General features: G+C 48.4%; 1 protein-coding gene across 1 annotated transcript in view; it reads left to right on the top strand.

Annotated features, from left to right (window-relative positions):
* GALM (galactose mutarotase) overlaps positions 1-9,739 on the top strand; it is a 65,570-nt gene extending 55,831 nt beyond the window's left edge. Inside the window, exons 6-8 of the mRNA XM_039532072.1 lie at positions 6,530-6,671; positions 7,522-7,696; positions 9,130-9,739. Coding sequence (XP_039388006.1) covers positions 6,530-6,671; positions 7,522-7,696; positions 9,130-9,207 — 395 coding nt within the window. The 3' untranslated portion in view covers positions 9,208-9,739. The remainder of the gene's footprint in view (positions 1-6,529; positions 6,672-7,521; positions 7,697-9,129) is intronic.
* The last annotated feature ends 2,894 nt before the right edge of the window (positions 9,740-12,633 follow it).

Here is a 12,633-nt window from a genome sequence, read left to right as displayed (position 1 = left end):
GTTGGCTGTAATGGTGGACATTCCTCTTGGATTGCTCTGGGACTCCAGTACTGACTTTCAGAGCTGTTCCTCGCCTCTGACTGCCACTGCTCTGACCACTAGGTATGACTGCCCAAGCCCCAGTCATGACTGACTGACTGGCTAGGCAGTAGTTTGTCTCTGGTGGAATTTACATCAATCTCGGGGCTGCTCTAAATTATGCCAGCAATAATGTTCCCATAGGGACCATTCTACCAAGGATCACCAGAGTCCAAGATGCTTCTGGCCCACCCCCGTGCCTAAGGGGATGCTGGAACAGGTAGTCAGAGCTGGCTACACCTACTTTATATGCCACACAGGGACTCTCCTACAGTAGGGTAATCTACCCATAAGGGGAGCTTTCTAATTTTCCTGTCTGAGAAGCACCAATCAGTTGGACGGGGGCCTGAAGATCTGCTCTGTCTATGCTAAAAAGCTCAGATCAGAGGGCCTCAGTGTTCTTCCTCTTCTCTTTCCTTTCAGTAGAAGTTTACATCATGGCTTGGTCTCAGTTATCTTTCCAGCCTACTTTAGGAGATCATTGTCTCTTGTTCCAAACTATTTGTCGTCCGGTTTGCCGCGTGGTGGAGGCATGTTATGCTGCCATGATGCAGGACACCCAGCTACAGGAGCTCTCGGAAGCAGTGGAGTGAAGGGATGTGGAGGAAGTGGTTGTGGGATGTGACTAAGAGTGAGTGGGCTTGTATCCGCTTCGGTGCATGAGAACGGAGCATGGTTCACACAGGCACAAGTCAGGAGGTGCAGGTCTCGGGCGGCTTGCAGCAGCTACTCCTGCTGGAAAGAGGCAAGAGCTGACAGTGGTGGAATTGAGCAGGGTGGTTAGAGGATGTGGCACTTGAGGCTTATGAGGATTGGCCTGGAGATTATCCCTAACTTACAGCTGGGGAGAGAGACAGAGGGGAAGTGGCTTGCCCCAGGTCACCCTGCCTCTTGTGACTGTGGGAGAAGGGAAAGAGACACCACCAATAACACCAATAGCCCTTTGTGTTGGGAACTGGCTCTCACGCAGGTCTCACAAGCTGTTACGGCTGTGCACCTCACACCTCTCCTTGTTTGGTTATCTCTTTAATCTGAGCTAAAGGGGCCCAGGCAGAATGCATGTTTGCACTTTGTGGGAAAACATGCAGACTCTCAGTGTATCAGTCACTGGAGCGCTGGAGATCCCAGACCTTGTGGCATGGCAGGCTTAGCCTCCAGGGAAGTGAGGGAGGGAGCTGCTCACTTAGTGATAGGCCTTCTCCCTTCTGACTGAGGGCCTGAGCCAGACCCCACTGAAGTATGTGGGAAGACTCCCATTGAATTCAATAGGCTTTGGATGTGGCCCTGACACTGAGCAGCGTGATGTGGAGTAGAAAGGCCCAGAGAAAGGGAGCAGTTTGTCATCTTCTAGCGCTGGAAGGAAGTTCTTGTGCTGCAAAGTTGTCACAAGTTTGCTCGTCTGAGAAGAGAAAGCGCACTGTGGTTACCGGGATCACAGCCACCTTGGAGGGAGGCAGTGTGAGCAAAGGGACAAAATGCAAGATTCAGCATAGAGCTTTTCGATGGTTCCCATAGACCTGTGACATTGAAGCAGCTCTGGGTCTGAGGGGGTGCAGCATTTTCTGCTGGGATCCCCACCAAAGCAGAATTTCCCATTGTAGTGCAGAGCGTAAAACAACACTGGGGTAAAGACAGACCAGACTCGCAGTGCTCCGAATGTGAAATAACACCAGTGAGGTCAATGGCATTACACCTGGGGGAGTGGGTGGAGAATCAGGCCCTCGCTTTCAGAAGGTTAGCTCCCTAAGGCTAGAGCATTTGAAAAGTGGCTACTGATTTTGCATGTCTCAGTTTTTGGGTACCCAATCTGAGATCCTGGGGGCCAAACTTTCAGAGGGTCTGTCCCCCCACAACTCCTGTCAAAGTTAATGGAAGCCTGTGGGTACTCAGCGCCTTGGAAAAAACAGCCCTCGGTGTCACAAGCTGGTTCCCAAAGTCTGAGGCACCCTGAAATCCGTGTGCTCGTTGGGAAGTGTTGGACTGAACAGTTACCAGAAGCTCTTGTTGGCTTTGCTGTTCAGATCTTTTGTGATAGGCCTTGGGGCCCAGTTCACTCCTAGAGGTGCTATTGATAGGACTCTAGCCAAAGGCAATGGAGATGTTTCACTGAGCACTGGATCATCCCGTTAGTTAGGTAGCCATGCCTGCACACTGAATCTGCACCGTGTGAAACCAGTGCAACAGGGCCATGAGAACAGCTTTGCTATTGAACACGGCTCGCTCCTAAAAGGCATGTCTCTGAGTCAGCCCTGGAAGTTTTTATATCAAATTTGCCTTGTTTTGAAGCAAAATGACTTGATTCTGAGCGTCAATGTGTGTTTGCGGTACCAGGAGGAGGAGGGAGGAAGTAGCTGTTCCATCCGCTTAAGTATTTTACTGTTGACTGAGTTTAGAAAAATCCCACGTGCTCTTCCTTAGTGCGAGCAGCGCGTTGCTTGTTGAGAGAGCCAACTGCTGTTTTCAGTAACCAGTTCTAAGATTGCTGTTTCTTAGAGCTTCTATCTAGAGAAACCACATACAGCAGTCGCCTTGTTGAAGCAGGTGTGCTTGCATGTTAGCATCTTTCGACTTCTTCCAGGAGTGTTGCTCTAGGGGCCTTCTGTGATAACAGAAGAGAACTGCAGAACATCAGACCAGGCCTGGCTTTACTCTACAAGTGTGGGGAGCTGGAGAATGTTGCGTGCACTTCATGCTGACTTGCTGCCTCATGTCTTAACGTTTTAAATCCCGTCTGCTATCGTCAGGGACTATAAACAGGGCGTTCGGGTGCGGAAACCATTTACACTCTGTCTGAAAGGCTGCAACGTAACACGACTTCATTTCTTAGAATCCAGAAATCTCACACACACCCGCCAAATGGAGCGAGAGACCAAGCAGGCTGCTCCCTCAGGCCGAGAAGCACAGTTCATCCTACTTTAGGCTGGGTCACTGCATGCTGACTGCTGAAGACCCAGATGGCACACTTCCCTCTGAGCCCCCTAACATGCCAGTAAGACCAGGAAACCTCTTGGAACCTAAAGTAATCGCTTGTAATTTCAATACCATTTTCAGTACCCTAGCCCCAGGGGAGTAGGGAGTTGTCCTGGTTGTTCTGAGCTTCTGCAGAATCGCAGCCTTCACATAAAAGGAAGAGTGGGTTTCTAGCCTTTAGGGTTGTGAAGGAAACTTGATAAATCTGAACTGAGTGTAACCAGTGTTGTATTGATCAGGGGTTGTGAGCATCTCTCTGGCCAGGGGGTTGCATTGTGTATGTCTGCCTAGAGCGTGGGGGTGTGAGGCTGGGTGAGAGTGCCTCCATTTATCCGGGGTGTGAAATGGGTATAGGTATGTCTCTCCATCCAGAGTGGCGGTGGGGAGGGGTTGGTGTGTTCATCCTGGGGTTTGGGAGGGTGTATGTAAAAAGACCAAGATTCCCTCTCCTCTCTTTAAGTGCATGAAAAATGGGTGAAGTTAGTGAGCCCGCAGGAGAAGATTTCCCTCTCAAGAATAAACCTGGATCAGTTCTTTTTTTGCTGGGAGTTTCTGCAAGATACCCTAGAGAACAGCCCATTGATCTCCCTGCCCAGCTGTAGGTGCAGCAGCTCCTTCCTCAGCCATGCACACTGCTACTTGGGCCAGAATTTACAGTGGCACAGCTAGGTCGGTTAGAAGTGTGAAAGATACCTCACCTCCTAGCTACAAGCTGGCAAAGCCCACCAGACAGAGCAGCTGTACTGACAGCTGTGCAGCCAGAAGCCCTCTGGTAACGTTGGTCAGGAAGGTGGTGTTCCTATGCCATCAGAAAAACTCCTGTCAGCGTAGCTGTCTGTACTGGAGGTTCTGCCGGCATTGGCTCTGTATTGTGGACACGGCCTTAATTGCCTTCTTCTTTTACTAAGTCTTTGTCTCTTCCATTTTTCTCTCCTCTCTGTCTCTCTCCCGCTTTTTAGACTCCGAGAGGCTGCCGAAGTGGCCCACCACGCAGTAACACTGAGCCCAGCGTTCAGACTGTGCCTCGTCCCTTGCATGCGTAGCAGCTCTCTCGCGTTTGCATACACAGTGCGCTGCAAGCGAAGTGATCTTTTGCCGTCCTTGCAGTTGGCTGTGGTTCCTCACTTGCTCCATTTCTTACTATAAAGCTTCAAAGCGGGGCATGCTGCCTGGCTCCGATGGCCGCAGCTCAGCAGCGTCAGCCGGCTCACCTCAGCCAGCAGCGCCCCCTGCAGCGCCCTGGTGAAGGCTGCGTTTTGAAAGAGCTGGTGATGCCTGAATCTGCTGCTCAGCTGAACCCTGTCACCAGATTAATGGTGTCTCAAGCAGACGGGTGTGGAGGGAACAGTGCCTGTTGATCGTGTGGTGTCACAATGCAGCAATGCCGAGGGGGACGCTGCTTCTGCCAGCTCTGCACTGCTGGTGTTTCTTGAACAGAGGCCCCTGCCCTCACAAGCTTTGTCACTTTGCAGATCACATTGGAGTGGATCTGACGTCGGGAATGTCTAACAGCCCTGGCCCAAATCCTGAGGTTCTCACGCAGGCAAACGTCCAAACGTCAATGAGAGGGAACAACCCCTGTGAATCTGGCCGTGTAACAAGAGGGTTGCACACTCCATAGCTTCTGTGGGCTGAGCTCGGTGCAGGCCCCCATTCTCCCCCCAAGCTCCCTGTGGGCCACCCACCAAGTGCCTCTGTTTCAGGGGTTCCCTGCAGCTCTGTGTGCCCCCGTTTCTTTTCTCCCCACATTCCAGAGCCTCCCAGCCACCCTGCCAGGAGTTGGGTGTGCTCCCCATTCTCCCCACCCCCAGGACAGGAGCTGTGTGCACACCCTCATTCCCCTCACCAGTCTGTCCAGGAGGCCAGTGGTTCAGGGTGTCAACATGGGGCAGCATGCGTTAGTGTTATGGTCATGCTGGCAGGGCCATCAGCCAGCTCTAGACAACTGCACAGTGCTTAAAGCTGTGGCTTTGCTAATCAGTGGCAAGGGCTCCCTGTGCGTCTCCTTCCCCCTCCTCATTTTCCAATTTCTCCCCAGATTAATAGGGTTCTGCCTAGCGATGCCTGGAACATCCCCTGCGGCTTTGGAAGTAATTGGGTGAGGTGTTCACAGACGTGCAGAAAATGCCGGGAAATGCTTTTGTGCTGTGTGTAAAGCCTTGCATGTTTGGCCAGCTGTTATCCATAGCTGGGTGATGTTTAGCACAGCAGGATGTGAAACAATGACTGCATTAGGGGCTGATTGTGCCATTCTGATACCCAATTGTTGATCTGCATGAAATTAGCCTGTGAGCTCGGTCCCTGGGGGCAGCACAGAACCCTCCTGCACGTCCTTGTTGGCGTCGCTAATGAAAGCACCAAGGAGTCAATGGGAGACGTCTGTCATCCCTATAAGTGGTCCCTTCGGTGCCAGGTTGAGCCGTATTGGCTCTGTCCTGAGGGGAAGTCTGCACAGCCAGTGCCTGTACAGGAACTTGTTCTGTCATTAAGCAAAGGGCTTCCATCTCTCAGGCTATCCACTTTACTGCAGCATGAAATGCTCACTTTAAAAAGTTGTCTAAGGAGTTCTAAAAACACCCAGATTGTAAGACTCTGATTCAGCAGATTCACTACTTAGAACATCAGTTCTTTGGGACAGGAACTGTCATTGTGTTCTGTTTCAGAGTAGCAGCCATGTTAGTCTGTATCCGCAAAAAGAACAGGAGTACTTGTGGCACCTTAGAGACTAACACATTTTATGCTGAAATAAATGTGTTAGTCTCTAAGGTGCAACAAGTTCTCCTGTTCTTGTTGTGTTCTGTGTTCGCACAGCACCTAATGCAGGGGGACCTGTCCCACGATGGGGCTCCTAGGTGCTACAGTGTTGTTAATAATAATAATAATAATTAATAAAACACTCAAGCACATGCTTAACTCTAAGCACAAGAGTAGTCCCAGGAATGTAAAGATATGAATGTGCTTAATTGCTTTGCTGAGTTGGTAATACAATATGGGGCATAACAGTCTTCAAGTAAGTACAAGGTTGTCACAAGGAGGAGGGTGATAAATTTTTCTCCTTAACCACTGAGGATAGGACAAGAAGCAATGGGCTTAAATTGCAGCAAGGGAGATTTAGGTTGGACATTAGGAAAAACTTCCTATCTGTGAGAGTGGTTAAGCACTGGAACAAATTACCTAGGCAGGTTGTGGACTCTCTGTTGTTGGAGGATTTTAAGAATGGGTTAGTTAGACAAACACCTGTCAGGGATGGTCTGTAAGACTTAGTCCTGCCTCAGTGCAGGGGACTGGACTAGACGACCTGTTGAGGTCCTGTCTAGCCCTACGTTTATTTCTATTATTTCTACCACAGGGTTATTCACTGACATAGTTCAGTATTTCAGAGCTGCAGTGTCCTTCTCTTTATGGTTCCTGGAGCCTCTCTGTGAGCTGCTAGGACAGGCTGTCTGCTCACCGAGAGCCTCCCTCTGCTATTTCCCCCCAGGAGAGGTGGCTCCGGTGCAGGACACAGCTTTTGATCTGAGGAAGCCGGTAGAGCTTGGAAGACACATGCAGAAGTTTCAGCTCCCTGGCTTTGACCATAACTTCTGCCTGGAACAGTCGGAGGCTCGACGCTACTGTGCAAGGTGGGAACTCGATTGCATCAGCTGTGTAAAGCAGTGGTGGTTCCCTGGCTTCAGGTCTTTCTGGTTGGCACCAGTTGTGCCTGCAGCACAGAGGGCATCGACTGGGGACGCTGAAGGAAGATCCCAATTTTCTGTGCCTTCCATCTACAGGCCCCCCATTACCAGAGTATTTGAGCCTCCCAGTCTTTAATGTATTTCCCCTCACAAGAGGCCTGTGAGGCAGGGCCGTGCTGCCATCCCCATGCTGCAGATGGGGAACTGAGGCACAGAGAGATTGAATTGTTAAGGTCACAGTGGGAGCCTTGGGCAGGGAGTTGAACCTCTCTCCTGAGTACCGGGCCAGCACCCTGACCACTGGACCATCCTTCTCCCCTCTCCTTGCCCTGCTGGCTCCTGTTTTTCCTGGCTCCCTGCCACTCACTCTGTCTGGCTCACACTTCCCTGGTCAATGCATTGCATGGCCCTTTCCCTCCCCCACGCCCTGTCTTGCTGCTCCCATCCCCTCCACTCCTGTCCCATAGGCCACCCACTGCCATCAGCCTCCTGTCAGCAGCCCACCCCTTTGTCTTCTTGGCCTCCTCATTGCTTGGGCATTTAGACTGCACTAATTGCCAGGGAGGCCAAGTGCCCTACAAAACTGCATGACCTGCAGGCTGTTCTTCTGGTTCCTCTAGCAGGCGTCTCGTTAATGTCCCTGTTCCTGTGGGCAAGCTGGGACAGAGAGGGGAGTCTTGCACTGTGTCCTGAAGTGCTGCTCAGTTCTTCTCAGCCAAACCTCTTTCCCTGCTCTCCAGGTTCTGTTCCTTCCCCCTCTTGCTCCCTGGGTACAAAACTGCATCTCTTTATACAGAGCACACCATCCCCCTAGTGGCAGGACGATGGAGGTTTACACCACTCAGCCTGGAATCCAGTTCTACACTGGAAATTTCCTGGATGGCTCGCTGGAGGGCAAAGGGGGCTCTGTGTATCCCAAGCATTCAGCCTTCTGCCTTGAAACACAGAACTGGCCGGATGCAGTTAATAAGGTAACTATTGCTGTCCTGGAAATCCGTACCAGCGCTGAGGGGAAGGGCTCCTCTGAGCTAATGGAAGTTACGCACATGCTCATGGAGACGCAACGGCTCCTTAGGCCTGGTCTACACAGCTTTGTACCAGTAGATCGATGTTGGTTAGGGTGTGCACCTCCTAATGTAGATGCAGTAACTCCAGTATAAAGGGGCCTTATGCCAGAATGGCTTGGTCCCCTTCCTGTACGGGACTAGCAATACCCGCATAAAGCACCTTTGTACCAGTATAATAGTGTCTGTACCTGGGGGGATGGTGCATCCCTTTACCAGTGGAGTTAGAGTGGTACAACTCATGTGTGTAGACAAGCCTTTAAGAAACTGCACCTCTCAGGCCTTCATTCTGCAGGCTGTAGTTAGGCAAACACCCTCTGAAGTCAACCCCCCAACTCTTACGAAGAGTGCTCTGGGATCTTTCACAGCCGCTTTTCCGGTCATGCCCTCACCTGAGCAGGAATCTCAAACCATGCATTGGTTGCAGGGTCATGACAAAACACCACTAGAAGCACCACAAATAACCTCCCCTTCCTGGATCTCAGTTTGGACTCAGGTTTCCAGGAATGTATTAACCAAATGCACCACCAGTTCCTCTCTCTCTCTCTCCTCCCCCTCCCCTCCCCCCCCCAGCCCGATCAAATGGCAGAAGCTGGGTGTGCAAGGAGGTAGCTGAATGCTTTTCCTGTAGGAGGAAGAGATATTTTCAGTTGCTGAATGATTGTATCTTAGCAACCAGGGGGGTCGCACACTTTGTTCCTTTTGTCAGGTGGGCTCATTGCACCCACCAGGGGTCCCTGCAGCCCTCCATTCCCCTCCACAAGCTCTCTGTGACCCACCTCCCATCCCCCTCCATTTCAGGGACTTCCTGCGGTCCCTTCCCTCCTGCCAGGGGTCCTGAACTGTGTCTTAGCAATGAACGCTTCCTACAGTATTCAGCCCTGACATCGCTTCGCCCTGCCCTGCTCCCGTTCTCGCAGGTATGTGAGAGCCTGTGTGCATCCTGCAGCCAAACTGTGAACCACAATGTACAGCTCATTTCACAACGTTCCCCTCCCTTGGGAGAGCTGTGCCTGGAACAGAACAGCTGTTTTAAATGCACAAAACGACACCGATGCTGAGGCTTAAAACAAATGTTAAACTAAGCCCTTTGAAGTAGCCTATTTGGTCCTAGCATTTCCGTTGCAGGAGCAGCATTAAACGTGTCCTTAGCTAGCTAACAATAAGCTGTAACAGGTTAAACCACCTTGCCTTAGAAGGCTACTGTGACAGTTAAAAGGAGCATGAGGATTTTAGATCTTTTTACCAAAGCTAAAACTGACTCTTGCTGAGCAGTGATAGCACTCAGCACCAAGCTGTGAGACTGTCAGAGCCAAGATATTGTGTTTTTCTTTCCACAGCCCCATTTCCCCAGTGCACTGCTGCGGCCAGGAGAGGAGTACAATCACACAACTTGGCTCAAGTTTACTGCAGCTTGAGGAGTCACCTCTGCAGCCACAAGAAGAAATTCATCACAAAGTGCTCTGAGTAGTGGGAGGGGAGCAGGGGAAATCACTTAAAATAGCAGCAGGAGCTTCCAAATTTCTGCAGCATAGGCAGAGGTGACAGGTGCAGGGACATCTCTGAAGGATGGAGTTTGTAAAAGCTCTCGACACTGGCTTGGCGGCTCCCATTGGAATCACTGGTAAAGCTCCCCTTGATGTCAACAGAGGGAGAGTTAGGCCAGCACTGAGGCCCTGATCCCCAAAGGGACTTATGCACCTAACTGCCATTGATTTCAGTAGGAATTAAGCACCTAAATACCTTTAAAACCTGGCCCTTAGTGACTACAAAACTTGTCTTCCTCATCCATCAATTGGATCATGTCAAGGCCTCTTTTAAACTCCTCTCCCCTTTCTCCTTCCCCGGCGGGTAGTGTTCGATGTATCAGGTAATCGATTTATCGCGTCTCATCTAGACGCGATAAATGGATCGGTGAATCGACGCCTGTACTCCACCTCGACGGGGGAGCCGTAGCAGTCGACTCGCTGCCGTGAGGACGGCCAGGTAAGTCGAACTAAGATACTTCGACTTCAGCCATACTATTTGCGTAGCTGAAGTTGTGTATCTTAGTTCGAACCCCCCTTCTAGTGTAGCCCAGGCCTTATAGTCCCCTTTATACATCCAAGGATCACAGCCCTTTTGGCAACAGTATCATGCTGGGACCTCATATTCAGCTGATTATCCACTGTGATCCCAAATCTTTGCTTCCTAGGAGAATCCCCCATCTTGTAAGCATGGCCTTGGTTCTTTGTTCCTAGATGTATGACTTTAGATTTGGCTATGCTGAAATGCATAGTTTGCTTGTGTCCAGTTTACAAAGCAATCCAGAACACACTATCAATGTCCTCTTCATTATTATTACCAAACCACTTCCCTGTTTTTGTGTCATCTGTAAAATTATCAGTAATGCTTTTTCTTCCAGGTCAGTGATAAAAATAAACAGCAAAGCACCAAGAACCAATCCTCACAGGACCCTACTTATTAGCGAGAGAGTTTTCAATCCATTTAATGTGTGCCATTTTGATTTTGTATCACTCTAACTTACCCACAATGTTGTACAGTACCGAGTCAACTGTCCTGCAAAGTCTATTACATCAACACTATTACCTTTTTCAATCAGATGTTAGCATGACAGTAATGTCTCACCCAACTCCCTCACACATGGTAAATTCTCACTCAGCCCCTACTTCTAGCTAGAATTGGTGCCTGGTTCTCTCCCACTGAACAGTCTCCTCCCAGCTGTAAGCCTGCAGGTTTTCCTGGGCAGCTAGTTTCCTCTTGAACTTGGTCTACATGCACAAGTTGCACTACCAAAAAAAAAAAGTGTTAAACTAGTGCAGCAAAGCTCTGTGCTGACACGTGTTTCAGTTTAACGGTTTGTCGTTCCAGTTTAGGTCAAACCTGTTCCCAACTAATTAACACCAAACCAGAATCAAGGAGCATCTACACAGGAGTCTGCACAGGTTTAACTAGCTTTAAAATCACACATCTTAAGCTCATGCAACTTTCATGTACACAAGCCCTTAAACTGCTATGGTTGTTAATAGCAATAACTAGACTGGCATTACCAGATGCTCTTAAGGTTTTCTACTACGTGCCAGTTTTTGTTTGCAGAAGGGATGCACTGTACTTCAGAACATCACTGGCCACAGCTCCTTTACAGTCTGCGCTGCCCACTCTTTGGGCAATACTGCCGCCTACCAGAGAAGGGGGAACCCTTCCCTTTGGAACAGTCCTGCCCACATATACCCTGGTTCCTTAAGTACTCCCATGACAGACAGTTAACTGTGCACCAAACTCTTAAATCCCAAGGAAATGCAGTCCCCGCTGCTCTGTTTTCTATGCTGCTCTGGAGGAGCGGAGAGACAGAAGAGATGTACCAGTACAGTAATTTTAGAGTCTGCATGTTTATTGTGGAGTAGGATTGTCTTAACAGTACAGAAGAGAAAGAGCTCATTAAATGCAATAGCATCATTCCATGTGGCACTTTTACTAGTTATACTGTAAAACTGCCAGACAATGGCCAGTCTATACTGATGAATGTCATCCTAAGCAATGGCTTCTGGGTATATTTGCTGAATTATTTCAGGAGAATCAATGTTGTCATTTCCTGCTCCCCATTTTGCAGTTTTGTTTTATGGATATTAGCAGAATATTAATCACAGCATAATTAGCACTGGGAGTGGATGCTTCTGTTAAGCAACAATGCACTGAACATATGGAAATCAAACACCAGAAAAATCAAGACTAGACATCAAAGCTAGGAAAGTGGCTAGTACACTTCAGAAATAAAGCTGCCAATTGTAACATTTTCAGAGTGTGGGGACTACTCAGGGGTTCTAACATCTACCAGACACAAGTGGAGTCTAACATTACATGAGAAGTCTGTTATCTGAAAATCATGGGTTACCCAAAATTTGTCTTTTGGTCCAAAAGGTCATTTTGCTATTTAAGGTACATTAATAACTTTATACTTTTACAAGTTGTAAACTTTTAATCTGCCATTAGCCATTTCATTAGGAGCCCACACAAGTCTGCTATTTTGAATTCAGTGGATGTTTGGAAAACCTTAACAGTTCTCCTTAAATGTTGAAACTGACATCTAGCTACATTAAATAAAGTAGTCCAGAATTTAAAAAAAATAAATGGAGATTTTAAAATATCTATTAAGAAGGAAACTGGCAGTCCAACGCTATATTTGCCAATCAGATAAGACCTATGGACAGCCAGTCTTAGTTTCAACATGAAATGTCATATCCCCATGCACTCCTGGCTACAGACCAACAAGGCTTTAGGGAGTTTCTCATAAGATTCATTTTAAGTTCTTCAACCACATATTTGCTGTGTGCACTATAGAGTTTATTTTACAATATCTGAACAGGTTTTGTCTATCAGCATACAGGCTGCTTTTTGATTGCAACCTGTGTTGCGGAACAGTTCTCAGTTTCGTTCAGTTTTTCTCAGGTTAGACTAACTGACCATAAATGGGTTGTGATAGAGAAAGAGTGAAAAAAAGCTGCCTTTTCCTCTCGGAACATGAACTGTTATTTAAAGGTAACCTACAGTGGAAATATTGTGCTTGTGCCCTTCTGCTTTGTGATAAGAAAGGCTTTACTTTTTGTAAACAAACTTTAGATATTAGAAATTCATACTCTCTCTACATTGGAAGATTACAATGAATAGAGAGCTCATGTATATGATATTACAGGAAGTTATGGCAACTGAGATAAAGGATTTTTAGTCACTGTTTAAAATGTTGTCATCATCCATTTAACGTCAATAACAAGTTCACATAACTAGAGACTATTTAAAATAAACTGGGAAGAATATGATTGGTTTAGGGTAGGCTAATGGTAGCCACC

Source organism: Mauremys reevesii, linkage group 3, assembly GCF_016161935.1.
Source record: "Mauremys reevesii isolate NIE-2019 linkage group 3, ASM1616193v1, whole genome shotgun sequence".
In the NCBI taxonomy this organism is placed as follows: Eukaryota; Metazoa; Chordata; order Testudines; family Geoemydidae; genus Mauremys; species Mauremys reevesii.
The sequence above is the reverse complement of the archived record's forward strand: the minus strand, read 5'-3'. Positions and strand labels throughout refer to the sequence as shown.